Source organism: Vidua macroura, chromosome 18, assembly GCF_024509145.1.
Source record: "Vidua macroura isolate BioBank_ID:100142 chromosome 18, ASM2450914v1, whole genome shotgun sequence".
NCBI classification, from domain to species: Eukaryota; Metazoa; Chordata; class Aves; order Passeriformes; family Viduidae; genus Vidua; species Vidua macroura.
In genome coordinates this window covers 1885865-1902617 of record NC_071588.1, presented here as the reverse complement: position 1 = coordinate 1902617, position 16753 = coordinate 1885865, and the positions used below count along the sequence as shown (strand labels likewise).

Below are 16753 nucleotides of genomic sequence, written 5' to 3'. Positions count from 1 at the left end.
GCTGGTACACTTTAGGACGGTGAAACCCTTGAGTTTTGTTGTGCTGAGCAGTTCTGCTGTAGTGTCCTTGTGCTCTTGCACACCTTGTCATTCCTGGCTGCTCGTGGGGAGTCTGCCACTGCACTGCCTTCTGCCTTAGGGTTGTGCTGGTGGAATATCATCCTGGTTTTGTAAATGCTGGCATTCTGTCAAGTTCACGTTTGCCTTTCCTGAGTCAGTTTACCTAATGAGCACACTTGCTACACTCTGGCTTTGTAGAACTGGTTATGGAAGCTCCTGCAGTCAGGTGCAGGCTTGAAATATCTCTGAGGGAATGGTGGTGGTTGAACACGAGCGTGGGTGGAATACCAGACAGTGCCACAGAGCTCCTTTGGAAGAAAGGTGACTCTGCAGATCTTGCCAATGGAGCCCTTGCACAGAACTGGTGTAGGATATCAGCATCACCCTGTGGTTTTCCATCTGAGGGACATGTTGGGCTAATTACTTGAACAGCTTGATGCAGTGGAACCTTCCTGGGATTTAGTAGGGAGGACTGGGCTTGTCTTATTGCCTGGAGTCCATCTGTTCCAGAGCCCTCAGAGTACTGGCAGTCCTGCAGAGGAGACTGATAAAGTTTCCTTTGACTTTTCCTGTTTTACTGATTTCTGTACTGATGAGATAGATCAAGTGGTTCTTCCTGCCTTGGGACTGTGTGCTCAGGTGTCTTATTTAATGTGACCCACCCTTCAGAAGAGTGACTGCAGCAAGAGTGTAAGAACTAGCCTGCTTTGAAGTGTGTGGTCTGAACCCTATCAACACTTAAAATTTACATTTTCTGTAGATGCTAGTTCAAGCTCTGGGAACTGTCAGAGTAACTGAGCTGGTCTCTGGTAGCTAGAGGGCTGAAAAGTTTGATTTGAAGTGTCTTACAGATTGATCCTGGCTGTCTGCTGAAAGTAAACATTATGTTTTGAGGTAAATACAATTTTTAATGAAACAGAGTGACTCTTTTGTTCCCAAGCGGTGAAACAGCTTCTACTTCCATTTCTTAAAATGACTTGGGTCATTCTAAGAAGAACAATAAAACCTTGTGTACACAGAATAAAAGCAGCCAGGATTCTATTTAATCCTAGTAAAAGTTCTGAGTATGGGATGTAGATGTGCTGATGTTGCTCTGTAGCAGTTGACATCTGTCACCCGTGACATGAACAGAGGAGCTTCAGTGTGCAGAGCTGTGCTGGCAGGGCAGCACTGGAATGTCAACTTAGAGGCAGCTGGTTTTGAATGAAGGATGTGTCTGAATTTCTCCTTTTGCTGTGAGAAGCCCCTGACACCTGTTGGTCCTGTGGAGGGGCCTCTGAGGGAGGGATCAGGTTGTTCATCTAACAAAGTACCACTGCCCAGGATTGAGCTTAACTAGGAGTCACAGAAAATACTGGGGTGTGAGTCCAGCTCCTTGTGCTTGTGGAGCTCTTAGAAGCTCTGTGAAGGATTTTTTTTCAGAAAAAAACCCAATTATTTTGGATCTTGTCCTGGAAAACGTTGAAAGCATTCTGCTGACTTTTCTTCAAGCTGAGGAAGTCAGAAATGAGTCAGTTTTAAGAGCAGCTTCTAATTGCTGCAGTAATGTATGTTAGTATAAAAATCATTTGTGCAGCCTTAGTTGATATTGATGTTATTACTCAGTTCTTGCCAATTATTAGGAGCAAAGGAATCTGAGCTCCCTTTTTTAGAAAATACATTTGAAATAAAATAATGCAGTAGTGCTCTTCCACATGAGTTTTTACTTAAAAGTTAATGTTCATATTGCCTCCAGTACATACATTACACTGCTCTCAAAGCATAAAACCATTGGGTTTTCTGGAATGGGATGTATTTTGGGGCTTGCTTGGCTTTCAGAAGAGCCTTTCACTTGGGCTGAAGGAATGCTGTTTCTGTAGTGTATGTGCAAGCCATGAGAGAGAACCTGAGGGTATAAACTGAAGCTTTCAAAAACACAGCTCTAAAATAAAGTTTCCATTTAAAGATTTCCAAAGAAATGTGCTGCTGAGCAGCTGAATCACTAAGCAGAGGGGCATTTTGGAAGGAATTTAGACCTCTGGCTAATGCTAAGGGACTCTTCACCTATCAGTGTTATTAAAGTTAGTCTTAACTGTGACTTATGAAGGGGTAGTTTAATACTTTGAGGCTTAGTCAGTTCAAGATGGGGGAAGTTTTTTCAGCTGACTATAGTTTTGATTATTTTTCATTGCATTCAATTCTTTGCATGTCTTAGGATTAAGTGGGGAGCTACTTAATACAGGTTTATGAGGTTGTTTGATCCTGTTAATCCTAAAAATCTGAGAATTTGAATAAAAAGCTGAAACCCTTCAGTTACATTTGACTCCACAATTAACTATTTTGAATTACCATGGTGTGAGCTCGGCTGTTGGTCTGGTGGTGGGGAAGGGTGGGTGCTCACACCTTCCCAACAGGGTATGGCCTGGCACAGGGTTCCCCTGTGCTGTAGCTCAGTCCTTGTTTGGGCTGTTCCCAGGGGCAAACCCCCAGCGTTCCTGAGGTCTGTGTGCATCTCCTCCTCTGGGTGTAGTCACAAAGGTTTGTTCTACTTGTGTATTAAAGGCTGGTCCAAAGGTAGAACTGTCAGCAAGGAACTTTCCCTGGCTTTGTTGTAATGACGTGTTTGCATGTGCCAGTTGACAAATAATTAAACTTTCCAGGCCTCTAATTACAGGATCAGTGCCTGTTTGCCATCTGTAAGCTGGGAGAAGTGATTCTTGCCTAATAAACCTGCAAAGAGCTTGGGAACTGATGAGCTGACTTCTGTACGATGCTGTGAAAAAGCGATTCTGTTTGATTTCTCCAGGAATGAAGGGTGTGTTTCTTTCAGGTGGTGGATACATCCAAAAGCATCGCAGATATCCCCGAGTGGTTCAAGGGCAGCCGGCTGAACTACGCCGAGAATCTCCTGAAGCACAAGGACAACGACAAGATTGCACTCTATGCAGCAAGTAAGGGAAATGAATGCCTTGTGTTTCTAGTCCTCTCAGGGCTAGGCCTTATGAAACATGGAAATAAACTGGTTTGGATGAGGAGGAAAAAGGGTGATAAAGTCAGTGTGACACTGTGCAGTCTGTGATACAGCTCTGCAAAAACCCAGCAAAACATGCTCTGGGAATATAGATGTGGAAAACCCTTTGCAAGTTAAATGGAGTTTTCTTAGAATGTGCTCAGCTGCATTGAGGTAGTGGAGGTCATGCTGTGCTTAACATCACTCAGAGTTTGAGGTATTCTTTCACATTTGTCTTTAACACCTACTGCTTGCCTTCAGGAAGTATTTTGGCACTGTAGCTTAATAGTGTCTCTTCCTATCCCTTTTATTTTAGGAATACTGAGAGCTACATAGGGTTTAGGCAGGAATTAACTCTGCTTTTGGCACCACAGAAACATGTGCTTGGAAGACCTGGAATTTTACTTTTCTGGAGCACTAAATCTCAGTCTTAGTTTGTGTTATGCTAAGATTTGAGCCTAGTAAAATCTGTGTACACTCATAAGGATGGTCATGTTAAGACATAGAAGAGACTTTTTGTTGTCTGCTGACTTTGGTAACTTTTAAAACAAGTTCTAATCTCGGTTGGGTGGGATTAACTTCTGTGCATGTGTGTGAGTGCTTCCTTAGGGAACTGCATTTGGGGCTTCCCTTCTGCTGGACCTAATCCTTACCATGAGACTGAGCAAGCAGTGATGCTTCTTAATAGCTTGTCAGTGAACAATGAAGCCTTGCAGCTCCTCAGTAGAGAAAAATGGTGCAGGACTCTGCATTGATTGTGTAGGTGTTAAAAATCTTACTTTGATTTTAGTGACACGGGAATAAGTTTTTGAGCTACAAATAAATTGTTTTTAAACAGCTGTGTGAGACAACAATCATGTTCTGCAAGCTTATTGCTGGAGAAATACTTATCAGTTACATCTCACTGGTTAGAAGTATTGAAAGAGACCTCTCTGCTCTCATATATATTAAAATCAACTACCAGTTCAAAGAGAATGGTGAAATCTTTGGCCCAGTTTTGTTGGAGTAAGAACTGATCTGGTCAAGTCTGATGGAAATGAAGCTTGTAACCAAAAGCTGGCTTTAAAGTAATTGGAGTCATCACTTTCAGATTTTGAGATCATTAGAAAAGCTTCTTATCTATTATTTAGTGGAGAAAAAACATCAGTGTAGCTGAGTGCATCTTGTGGAGCACCTGAAAGCCAAACATTGATTATTAAGTCAGTTCTAAATGTTTGTAGAATTGATGTGATTGATTTGTTAATGTTAAAAGCTAAACATGCAACTTGGGAAAGTGGAGTTAAATACTGTCACCTCAGAATATCACAGGAATTATTATCAATTCAGTGAATTGCTTGGTTTGACATGTGGTTATTGTTCTGTAGGTCTTTTTGTTAGGAAGTCACGGGGTGTATCAGAGACTGTCACGTAATCACAGGTGGTGATAGCAAAAGGAGCAAAGCCATTTCCTAGCTGATTGGAGTATGAATGCTGGAATGAGCAGTTGGCTCCTTTGTGGTGAGCAGACTTCCACCTGCATCTCTTCTGTGACCTTCTGCTGTGTTTAATCTTCTTAAGACCTCTTAAGTCAGAGTATTTCTTGATAACTCCCTGCTGCTAGGTCAGAGTGGTGGTTTGGGGGCCTGGGTCAGGTTTGTGTTCACTGGGGATGATTCTGTGGGGGCTGTGTGGATGTCACAGGGCATAGGAATGTAACTTTCCTAAACAATTTCACTTGTCACTGGCTCCCATGGCGAGTCTTTTTTGTGATTCCCTTCTCCTGGGGCTTTAATCGTGGAGCAAGATCAGTGTCTCATTTCCTGGTGCTCTGTGGGAGCCAGGGCTCTGTTGGCAGTCCCTGCTCAGTTTATGAACTACATGGAACAGGGACTTGGGCATGGCCTGCCCCCTTGCCCTGTGTAAGTCCAGATTTACTGCTGTGAAGGTCGAAGAAGGCAAAAGAGTAAAAAATGCCATTCCCTGCTTAAGGCAATCAGACTGAGGGCAGCTGTTCTGAGAGGAGCAGGGTGTGCAGCTCACCTTTCCTGTGGCATCCTTGGCACGGGTGTCTTCATGGGAAGTGCTGGCTGGTGGAAATAGGACAGCAATCACACTGAGGAGGCACAGGAAGGGACTTCAAGGTGACAGAGTTTTGCTTTCATAACTCTTAGGTTTGTTTGTTTGTTTTGTTTCACGAGTGATTTGTTAAGAGCTTATGTAACACCTGACATTCAGTACAATAGGGAAAACACCCTGCAGATCCTTTCAGAGGTGAGTTGAGTCCAGCTTTGTTTGTTGGCAGAGGCAGATGTTCCAAAAGCACATCAAAAGTCAGGCCTGGATGTGCATGATTTTCTAGTCACTGACTTGCTGTAAGAAAATATGAGCTTGCGCTGCTTCCTAGACCTGATGAGAAAACTGAATAAGAAGGGAAAATGAGGTTCTTATCATGTTAGAAATTAGCCTTGGTGAGTGCAATCTATTTACCATGAATCCTCCTTGAGAGCACACCTTTCTTCAGTGAATAGTCTGTGTTTCTGTAGAGCTGTTTATCTTTAGAAATGCTCTTATGCCTGCTGAACAAATACCACTGATTAATACTCGATTCCCATTAAAAAGAAGAGGTTTTGGTGCAGCATAAGAGACCTCCAAAAGTGAAAATATAAATATTAGTGTTCTCTTAGAACTGCTTTCTACTAGGATTAGTTGTTTGTACTAGACTCATGTTGCAATGCCTGCTTTCTGACTGATGGCTTTAATTTTTTTTCCTCAGGGGAAGGCAAAGAAGAAATCCTCAAAGTTACCTTTGAAGAACTGAGACAAGCTGTAGCTTTGTATGCTGCAGCCATGAGGAAGATGGGAGTAAAAGCAGGAGACAGAGTTGTGGGTGAGTAATTTTTTTAAGGGACAGGAGGTGGAATTTTTCTTTGAAATGTGCAAGTGAGTAGTCAGAGTTACAGAATCATGCCTGTGAAATAGTGTTTCACAGAAAATTTCACATAAACTTTCTAAAGAAAAGGCTCTTGTGCTGCTGTATTTACATTTGTAGGAAATACATTTTTAGAGGGAAGGAACGTGGATTAGCCTGCAGGTTCTCTAGCACTGAAGGGGGAAGAGATGAGAGCTAGAACCCTGTGATCCTTTCAGCAGCTCACCACATCTTCTGCAGCAGTATTTCCTGTCAAGAGATTGTCATGTGTGGTTTTCTATATAAACAGGTTTTTGTCCTGTGAACAGCTTGTCCAGTGTGCAGTCCAGGCTTGGAAGGGAGTTAAATTTATTTCTAAATTGCTGGGTTTGATCTTCCAGCTGAGCTGCTTCACCTCTGTTTTGTGTGCTCTGTGACACTCTTCAATTTGTCAGCAAGTCAGAACTGCAATATCCTTGAAGCTCCTTGGCTCAGGAGCAGTTCTGGTGTTTGTATCGTTGTGCTGCTGGAATCCCATGTTCTTTGAGCAACACTTGGCCATTATCCTAAATGAGGGTGTGTAAATTCTTGCATGATGCAAACCCACAGTGATGAAACTCTTGATTTGTTTTCTGCATGCTGCAAACTTGAACATATGCCTTGAAAACTAAATTTTAAACCCACAGCTATGACCTGGAAATGTAAATCTACTCAGTAGAGCTCATTTCTTGCACATGGTATGAGTATATTCTGGAACTGGAAATGTGAAATTATCACAGCTGGTGGCTTGGTTTTTGACAAGGAATTAGAGCTAAATCCTTAATTAGGTATGAACCATACAGTGAGGTTGAGAAGGTTTGTCTGAATGAAGATGGAGATGCTCGGGTTTTATCTCAATTTTCAATCTTAATGCTCTCATGTTCATATATGACTATTTCTTGAGCAGCAGCAGGGAAAATGTACTCTGCAGCTGGAGAAAACATGGTTTTGAAATACAGCTGTAGCCTGTGCTGTTAATAATGCTATTGTAATTTTAGTAACAGTTCCTTTTAGTTAATGACTGTTGTGTTTAGCACTGCAGGCTGGCTGATTTTTGAATTTTTCTTGTTTTGGTGGCTGGCTTACCTCTCATTTAAATTAAAAAACATAGTTGATATTTAAAAAAAAAGTATTAATAAAGTCACTTCAGATACTTCTATGGGGGGTCTCAATTTCTTTCCTTTGTTTCTCTGCTATGCCAGAGGATATTGGCAGTCATTGGAAGAGCTCAAGTGTAACATTGCAGAGCTCAACCTTCCCAAACTGAGTTGGGCAAGAGGCATTAAGTCTTGGGTGGGGAAGCTGGAGTCCTACACCCATTTGTGGTATCAAAAATTGGGCTCTCCAAAACTTGCAGAATCCATGGGGTTGTAATTTATCCCAAAATTTAGAGCAGGTGGCGGAGGGAGAGGCAATTCTTGCTGTGCTTCATAGTAGTAACACAGGGCATGCTTCTACTGCTTCTGAAAAATCAGGTTTTAAATGGAAAGGAGATCTTCTATGAACTTCATTACAGCTGCCTAACATGTAGTCAGCCTGACAGGTTCTGACACCCTTTGTTGACACTTTCTCTTAAAAGCTGAGCTGTTAGAATTACACATGAGACTTTTACTGTTGTCTTCCTGTGAGCTTCATCTCCACGCTTTGCTGCCTCTAAGACAAGGCTGCTTTAACTTCTCATTACACTTAACATACCCCCTAGTTTGTTCAGAACAATTTATGGTTGCATCATGGCAGTAATAGTATGTTGGAGCTGGAGGTGGGTGAGTGTGGGTGGACAGGCAGTGGTGTCAGCACTTTCTTTCAGCTTGATTTCATTCCATTCTTCCCCTTCCCTCACTGAGAGCACTTAACAGTGAACATAATTGAAGCAGATGTGTTGTGAAACATATTTCTTCCTCTGAAGATGTCTTGCAGTACTGTCAGTGATGCCTGAACAGTTGGAAGAGGCATGGAAATCCTACTGCAACCTGCCCAGATCCACATGTGAGCTACTCCTGGTCTCCCAGTGGCCATCTGGCAAATAACCATGACTAGAATAAGAACAAAACCCAACTGGGAGGATGTTTCTCCTCTCTGGGTTGCTGCTACTCTATCCCTGGAGCCAGCTTTGCTCTGTTACAAGTCAGCAGTTACAAACAATCAGTTACAATCCATCCTCAACAAAACATCAATGAATTACATTGTCTAAAGCTGCTATTTTATCTCTAGCAACTCTATTAGCCCTGGTTGCTTACGTGGGTTTTAAAGCTAGCTTTGTAAGAAGCTTAGAGGGGTACTAATAGTTCCAGGCCACAGTAATGTTAGGCAGGGTGGCCACTTGCAAGTCCTACAGGAGCAGGAAATGCTGAAAAGGGAAAATAGGAGTCTGCTCTCTGAATTCTGCTCAGTTTGAGAGCTGGTGTAGTTCAGTAATACAAGACATTGAGAAGATATTGCAGTTGCTGCTCCCTATTTTTCTTCTTCCTGAAGTATTCTTTCAAGGCTCAGACAAAACCTTTGATGCAGGGCACCAGTTCATTTGTTGATTTTGGTTTTTTTCCATGTACAAAACTGAATGTTTGGGAGCCTCTTTTTCCAAGAGGAAACCTTTATTAAACTTTATGAAGGCATTAGGTGCTTGCATGGAATATGTCTCAGCACTCTGAGAAATCAGACTTTTGCCACAGTTTTCAGCATAATTATATCAAATTTTTGGATTACAGTTTTTATCTATTCTGTTGGTAAAGTGCTGCAGTGTAAACAAACACATGTAAGTGTAATCTTGGTGTGTGCTAGATTAAGCAAATAGCAACTGACAGAAAATGCTGAGGCACTTAGTCCTGAGCAGATCAGGCTGTAAGTGCCTCTTAAAAAAATCCAGGCAGTGTTTTTAAAATGACACTTGTCCTGCTTAGAGATTGCACAGATTTTATGTCAGATAAAGCTTTCATTTCTGTTTTTATGGAGACTGTATACATTTTTATAAGTCAGGAGGAGTGGTGCTGGGACCCTTGTGTGTCATACTCTGGTATTCCTGCTTGATGAGTTCCAGCTCCTGAGTTTTGAGCCCTTTAGTCAGCTGCTTTCTAGTTCACCCAAAGGAGGAAGATCCTTTTCTTTCTGGTAACAGAAGGGAGTTTCCACCTTTCTTACCACCTTCAAGAAAGGGGTAAGGGAAGATGCAGAGATAGATAGATAAATCCCTTCTGTAGCCTTCCCCATGCTGACAAATCCTAGTCTTGATCCTTAGCTGAAATATTATCTCAAGGAACATGGAGGCTCTAGTTAAATACATGAGCAAACATGATAAATATTTAAATCAGCAGTACCATTATTCCTCTATAATACAGAGCTTTTACACAGTGGTCACTGCTCTGTGGCTCCTGCCTGATGTTAATCCAGCTGAAGGAGCTGCCTTTTTCATCCTCTGTCTGCAACATTCCTGTTTCTCCTGTTTTAGACACTGGGGACCTGTGTCAGCCCACTGAGTGCCCTGAGGTGTGTGCTGGCATCTCCAGGGGCACAGACAAATGCAGGGGGCTTGACATGCATGGCAGTTGTTGTGATCAGCTGGAGAATCTCAGATGTGGGAGGGAGAAAAAAATTAACTTCCTTCTAAATGAGAATCCAGTTTTAATCTGAAAGACTGGCAGGAGATGTAGTTCGTGTCATGTAGCTGTTGAGAGAAAATGAATGTGAATTCTTACTCTGCTGTGTTTGGAGCATCTCCAGCCAGAACAGACCCATATTTTTATTCCTGGTGGTGCTGGGACAAATCTGTGAGAGCCCAGAGAGCAGCAAGGCTTCTGGGACAGGGAGAAGGCACAGAAATGCAGAGTCAGTTGCTGTGCATGGTTTGTACCTTTGGGCACTTCTGGCTGGTATCCTCCAAAACTCAACCACCACCTCGCAGCCAGCTGACAGATGAAAGCAATGATTTAATTGTCTGGCTCACAATCATCAGCAGAGACCTGTGATCTTGCCTTGAGGGCTTTTGTGTGAAGAGACGGGAAGGAGAATTGCTTAGAAGAGAACTGAAGCTTGTAAGCTGTGGCAAAGTAACAACTGCTCCAAAGCACAGGGAGAGATCTCTGTTTTCCTTGCACTCTGGCCCCCTGATGATCCCGTCCAAGAAATGCTCAGTGGAAATATTTGGCATCGATTAAAGAACAGCTTTCGTCACACAAAATGACATTTTGGTCTGTTCTGGTTCATATATTTCAATTTATTTAGGGAGTAATATTTGTCTTACAAGAAAAATCACTGAGACTTTGGGATACTGTGCCGTGTGTAAACCTTGACCCAAAGGGGAAAATAGCAAAATAAATAATGCTTTTATGGGCATGAGTTTTTGCTGTACTTTATGTGCTTAAGAACTTCATGGAACAAACCACTATAAGCTGTAGGCAGTTCTAGGGAGCAATTTATATCTTAACATGGCATGAAGCTTTTATTCACAGTTGTGTGCTTTCCAGAAATTGTTGGGCTTAAGTCATAATGCTGTTTTAAAAGTTACTACTCCCAAAGGCACAGCAGCTTTCAGTAGCTGCAGTGGCCCTGCTGGTTAAGAAACTGATTTCACTGATTTTTGAATGAGGAAAAATCTCAGTTTAAGACTTACAGTTCACTTTTTACAAAGTTGAAAAAGGATGGATTTTTTTTCTCCAATGTAGAAAAACCTCACAAAAATCCATCTTGGCACCCTCCTACTTGGTAATATTAACATAGCAGAAATTGCTGTTAAGATCTGTGTTCTTAGTTCCTGTCCTGAAATGTGCATCCATAAATACCCTTCTTTGGGAAGTGCCTTGCCCTGGTGAGTGTTTGCTGTCAGTAGATATTTGTGGTGCACCTGCAGTCCGAGATCTCAGTGCCCACCCCTGCTGCTGAACAGGTTGGAAAGCATTTTTATTGCCATTTAACTTTTGCTTTCAAATGCAGAATTCTATTCAGATGTCAGAGTACTGCCATTACGCCCATCCTCTGCTTTTTTTAAAGTACTTGGCCATCTTTTTTGTTGCTTAAGAAAGGTGATCTGAAACTCCAAATCTTTGATCCACCTCAGTGTAGCTTGTAAATTCCAGTTGCACTTTCTCATTTGTGGGCTGGATTCTAGTCAGACTCAGCCACCCAGCACCTTCTGGAGAGTTGCTCAAATTGAGCTCACTGAAACTAAAATCTGACTTTCTTGACATTAATTTATTCTGTATGCCGTGATAAATTGAATTTAAATCTTGAAATCTTGCTGCAAGCTAATGAGAGAAACCTGAAGAGCCACATTTATGTGGGAATGTTCCAGGGCTTGTCCCACTCTGTTACTCCCTTATCAGCTGAGACACTGGTTTTACTTGTTTGTGTTTAAGATTCTGGCAACGTCTACCAGACAACATTTAGCTTTGTGAGGCTGAATCTTTGCTCTTGAGCTATTTATTGTCTTTCCTTACAGATACTGGTTCTTTCTCTGATGGCTGTTCCTGCAGTCTTGTTCTGTGCCCCTGCATGCTGCTGTATTCTCAGTCTCTCTATACCCTAATCAATGCACTAATTTTCTCTCCCAGTTACTCTTTTCCCTGTGCTGCCCTCTTATCCTGAAAGGCTTATTAATTAAGCAGGAGCATTTGTAAATTGGGAGTAATGTAGATAAAACCCCCGATACAAATATTCTTATAGATGGATTTATTACTAATTCCTTGTGTAACTGATTTGGCTTCAAGGCGCAACATTGATTGTGTGGAAAACTTCAAAGGGTGCTTCAGTCTAGGATTTTGCATTTTTAAAACCTATTTACTGTAGATAAAATATATTTTTTTAGTGTTGTTCCATCTCTAACCATTCCACCTCTGCCCTAGGTTACTTGCCCAACAGCATCCACGCAGTGGAAGCAATGCTGGCTGCTGCAAGCATTGGTGCCATCTGGAGTTCCACATCCCCAGACTTTGGCATTAACGTGAGTAGCCTCAGTGCCTGTGCAGAGCAGCCCTCCTGTGTCCCAGGCTGATGTGAGGGTGATGAGTTAGGGTGGCAGATGGCTTCTGTTCCCTTCAGCCTTGCTGCCACCTCCTGGCACAGCCAGGAGCTTTTCCAGCTGCACACACCCGCTGGCTTTCAGTTGTCACTGCTGATCTTCAGCTGGGTGATTGGAGTGGCTTTAGCTGCTCTCTGTTGGGATATTTTCACATGCACTCCATCATCTTGGTGAGCTTTTGTTATGTTAAATGTGCAGATGAGCAGCAGTGCAGCAGAGTTGTCTGAGCTTGGCTCTTTCTTCCCAGATCCTGCCCCAGGCTTAGCCACACTCCAATTTCTTTGCCCAAGTAGTCCCATCCTTTGCCTCCTGTCAGGGGGAGCTCAGCACCACCCTGGTTGGTCTTTTCCACAGTGGGGGATTTCATACTAATATCACTAACCTGATTAACTCTTTCTAGTGTAGAAATAAATGCTGTGTGTGAAATTATGATGTCCAAATGGATGTGCCCTGGAAACTTTGGGAATGTATTCTGCTTGGTTTGGAAAGTTTTTAGCAGACATCAACAACACATCTAAATCACTTCTAAGGGGGGTATTAAACCTTTCTTCTATCTAAAAGAAGAAAAATGTAGTGGTTTTGAATTGCACAGTGCAGAGAACGATGTTTTTAGGTAAACCTCTCAATTTCAGTGTTTAACCCCAGTGTCTGGCAAATGTATGAAATAATCATTCCTGGGTTAGCACTAGAGGGCAGCAGCATTCCATGTTCTTACACTTGAGGGAGTATCATTTGGAAAAAAATGATTAAAAAAAATCATTACAGCCTGTAATGATCAATCTGTTCTACAAATATTTTCTGCTTGCTCAGAAAATGATGGTATATGGAGTATTTTGTGCAATGTGATTCGATCTCTTATCTGGGGGAAGACTGCTCACTTTACTTGAATTACAAAGGACTGGTATGTTTTCTGTCCATGTTGGTGTGCTGTTGTTTTCAGTGCCCAGCTTTTAGTTTTTTGTGATAGCTTTTTAATGAAACTTGGCCTTGGAGCTGCAGTGCCATCAATATAATTTATTTTCCTTTGGCAGTGTGTATTGGCATGAATTCAAATCCTAAAATCATGAGGGAGATCAGCAGAGGCCCTCAGAGACATTGGCTTCCACCCTGAGGAAAAGCTATTCCTCCTTTTGTGAAGTTGCATTAGCCCTGTTAAAATACACCAGGATTTTTGTGCTTGGAGGAATAGTGTAGCATTTTCAACATTTGAAGTCCAATTGTGTGTGTGTGTGTTTTGTGGAGCTCAGAAATGTCACTCCTCAGAGCTGCCTACACACTGCAGGCTCTGAATGCCATCCCTCCAAAGGCTTCAAGCCTTGAGGAAGTCTGCTGTCAGAGAAGCACCGAGCTGCCTCCCACGCACCACGCCACTCTTGGCAGCTGCTGCTTCATCTCCCAACTCCCCGTTATCCATCCCCATAAATTAATGGCAAAGGGGTGGCCTGTGCATGAGAAATGGTTGGATTTGTGTGGGAGCCCAGCACATCCCTCTGGCTGCCCTGGCTGGCTCCAGACCCTGGCAGGGGGCTCAGAGACCTTGGCACAAAGTCAAAAACACCTGTGGCTTCCATTTTAGCCCGTGGAAAAAGCTGCCAACTCTGTGTGAGGAATTACAAACCACAAGGGTCTGAGTAGTGTGGTAGTTGAACTAACACAGGGTGGAAAAGTGGAATTTTGGGGTTTTTTAGAATGGGGTTCAAGGGGACAAGATGGAGGGATTTGGGTGTGTCCTGACCTTCTTCTCCTTCTCCTTGCCCTCCATGTCTTGCTGTGCTGGTGACACTTTTCTGTTGGTTTCAGGCACAGACACACTGCCCAACATCAATGACAGACATTGGCACGTTATTGCAAACACAGCACACGGAGTTTTGGGTATAAAATGTGAACACTGCCCTGAGGGCAGACAGAATGCCATGGCCGAGCTGCTGGACAGAGCTCAGCAGGGCAGAGAGAGAATGTTCTAGATCAGGGAAAATAAACAGCCTTGAGAAGCCGACCCTGCACATTCAGACTCCTCCTCTGGCTGCAGGGCTGGGAGAACAAGGACTTTTACACTCTGGGGTCACCTCACACCCAGAGCCCGAGAGATTTGTAAGTTCATGAAGAAGCTCTGCTCCCAGAAATGGGTGAGGAGCCTTTGGTGAGCTCAGTGCAGCTCCATTTGTGGGGGCCCTGCACAATTTTTTGGACTGAACTGGAGGCTCATGGAATAGAATGAGCTGTATCTGCTACACCTGAGCTTTTTGTGGAAGGAATTCCTTGCTGAGCCATCTGGCTGGATTGAAGTTCCAGTGTAGCAATTATGTGTTCCATCTGTTTGTATTGCCTTTGTATCGTATCAGGCTTTTCCTTGTTCACATCATTAGAATTCACATCATTAGAACAAAGCCCTGTGGGATTTGATGCTGCCAGTGCTAATGAACCTAACCGGGTGTGTTAGCAGATTTGGTAGGACCCTGAGAGCTGGGGCCATCTCTGCTTCTGATTCACACTTCTCTTCAGATTTGATTCTGCTCTTTAGAGTACCCTTAGTGCTCATTGGTCTTAATTTTTAAGCATCAGGCAGCATGGAAATGGGCTGTGTGTGCCATGAGGGTCTGTACACCTGTACAAAGGCACACAGCAGTGTGTGGCTGTTGGTCTGGTCCTGGGAAATGGAGCTAAGGAGGAGGTAGAGAATTCACCAAAGCAGCAGGACATTTGACTTCATACTCCCTTAGAGAGTAACTGTAATGTATTAATTAAATCTCCATTTCTGACTTTGTTAGGCAACACACTAGGGGCTTCTTGAAAACTTCTTCTGTCACCAGAGCAGATTCTGGTGAGGTTTTGTTTTAAAGTAATTGATAAATTTGAATGTCAGTGCACTGTCACTGTATTTTCTAATGATGTGAACAAGGAAAAGAAAATACACATTTGATAGGATTCTCAGCTAATTCTCACATTCTCAGCTAATACATTTATATTTAGCCACATCCCTTACCTGTGGTTTCCTGAGGAGACAGCATGGAGGAATTGTCAGGACAGAACTCCTGTCCTTTTGCAGCAGATTTTTTTTGCAGTGCTGAGCAGCCCAGCTTGGAAAGGAGTTTAACAGAGATGAGTTGATTGTGATGTTTTTGCTTTCATCTTCAGATTTGGTAATAATTTGTTTCTCATTTTGGCTGCAATGTAGAGGGCAAAATAGAAAACAGAAAAATAAAGAATGCTGGGAAGAATAAACAGATGACTCAAGTCTGATTTCTGCAACATGATTTAGGAGATTGTTCTTGAACACTTAGCTGACAATTTTACAGTATTGTGTAATCTTGTACTTCTTAATGCTTCAAGTAATGGAGCTAGAGAGGTTTGAACATCAGTGTGCTGAGAGCTTTTGTTGAAAGGATTTGCTTCTTGCTGTTGAATACAAAAAGATCCATTTCTGGTAGGCTGCTGCATGCAGTGTACATGGAAAACAGTAAATGCCAGAAGGGTTTTAATCTCAAACAGGATGATAGCTGTGGTAAATTCCTGAACACAGTGTAAGCTGGAGGAGACACCTGAAATTTAGCATTTGAATGTGTTGTGCTGCAGAGATACTAAAGGAGCTCTGGTATCTTTTGTTGGTTGTCTGTGTGTGTTCAACATCAATTTTTTTTGCTAAGAACCAGTGGTGAGGTTTCCTTTGCTAATGGTGGCAGAACAAAGCTGCCAGTTCATGTGGGGCCCCCTCAGCACATCAGTGATCTCCCCCAGGATGGTTTTTGTTCCCCCTGGTGCTCTGGCAGAGCAGCTGGGGGCACATGGAGCTCCTCCTGCAGATGTAGCCAGAGTCCTGTGCACCTTCATGGACATCAAGTGCCCAATTCCTGCTCACATCACAGCTGCTTGTCCTCTTTACATGAGTCTAATCTGACCTGCCAGGTGATTTTTTAGCTGTTTAGGACTTTGTGAGCTTGGCCCTTCCCTGAGTGATCCCTGGGGGTTTTATCATGGGTTGATCTGGTTGGGGGTCATGAAATAGATTGTTACAAACAGAGATCCTGTGTGAGTGAAAATCAAGCAGGCAGTCTTTTAACAACTCTCCTGTTAATTCTTGTCCTTACTCCTTGCTTGTTTTGAAATTTGCATTTAGCTCCCACTGAAGTTTCCTACAGTAGCAGTTAATTTCATTTTTTTAACACATTTTTCTCTTTATCCCTAGGGTGTACTGGACAGATTTTCCCAAATTCAGCCTAAGCTCATCTTCTCTGTTGAAGCTGTTATATACAATGGCAAACAGCACAACCACTTGGAAAAGCTGCTGAGAGTGGTAAAAGGTATTTCACTGCATCCCACCTGGTCTGTGGCTCTGTGAGCACTCAGAGCCTGCCCTGCCACTGCTTGTTGCTGTCCTTTCCTTTTTACAGTGTCACAGTGGCCACTGAGGCTTTCAGAACAGATTTGGGTAAAAGCTGAATGGTCTTTTCTGTAATTTTAACAGTTTTCTGCTTGCCTAGCTTTAATAGATCATCAGAAATTAGCCAACAGTGGGAGCAGGGGCTGGTGATGGTGTTTTTAAGCTCAAGCAAAGTGCTGCTGAAGACAAATGGGGAGGTATTACAGCACTAAAGCTTGCAGATTTACAGATAAAAGGCTGGCAGCATTGAGGAAATTGCATCTGGGGTAACAATTCAGTCCTCTGGGGTTTCAATACTCAGCGCATCAGAATTATTTCTGTTACTTAGTGCATTACACTGTATGATTCAATCAGGCAGAAAAGACCTTTGCTTGTGTAACTGAATGTAGGAAA

At 42.7% G+C, this 16753-nt stretch overlaps 1 protein-coding gene across 1 annotated transcript in view; it reads left to right on the top strand.

Annotated features, from left to right (window-relative positions):
- The window catches only part of AACS (acetoacetyl-CoA synthetase), a 37692-nt gene that overhangs the window by 3564 nt on the left and 17375 nt on the right, over positions 1 to 16753 (top strand). Inside the window, exons 3-6 of the mRNA XM_053994082.1 lie at positions 2870 to 2990; positions 5802 to 5915; positions 11807 to 11904; positions 16166 to 16280. Coding sequence (XP_053850057.1) covers positions 2870 to 2990; positions 5802 to 5915; positions 11807 to 11904; positions 16166 to 16280 — 448 coding nt within the window. The remainder of the gene's footprint in view (positions 1 to 2869; positions 2991 to 5801; positions 5916 to 11806; positions 11905 to 16165; positions 16281 to 16753) is intronic.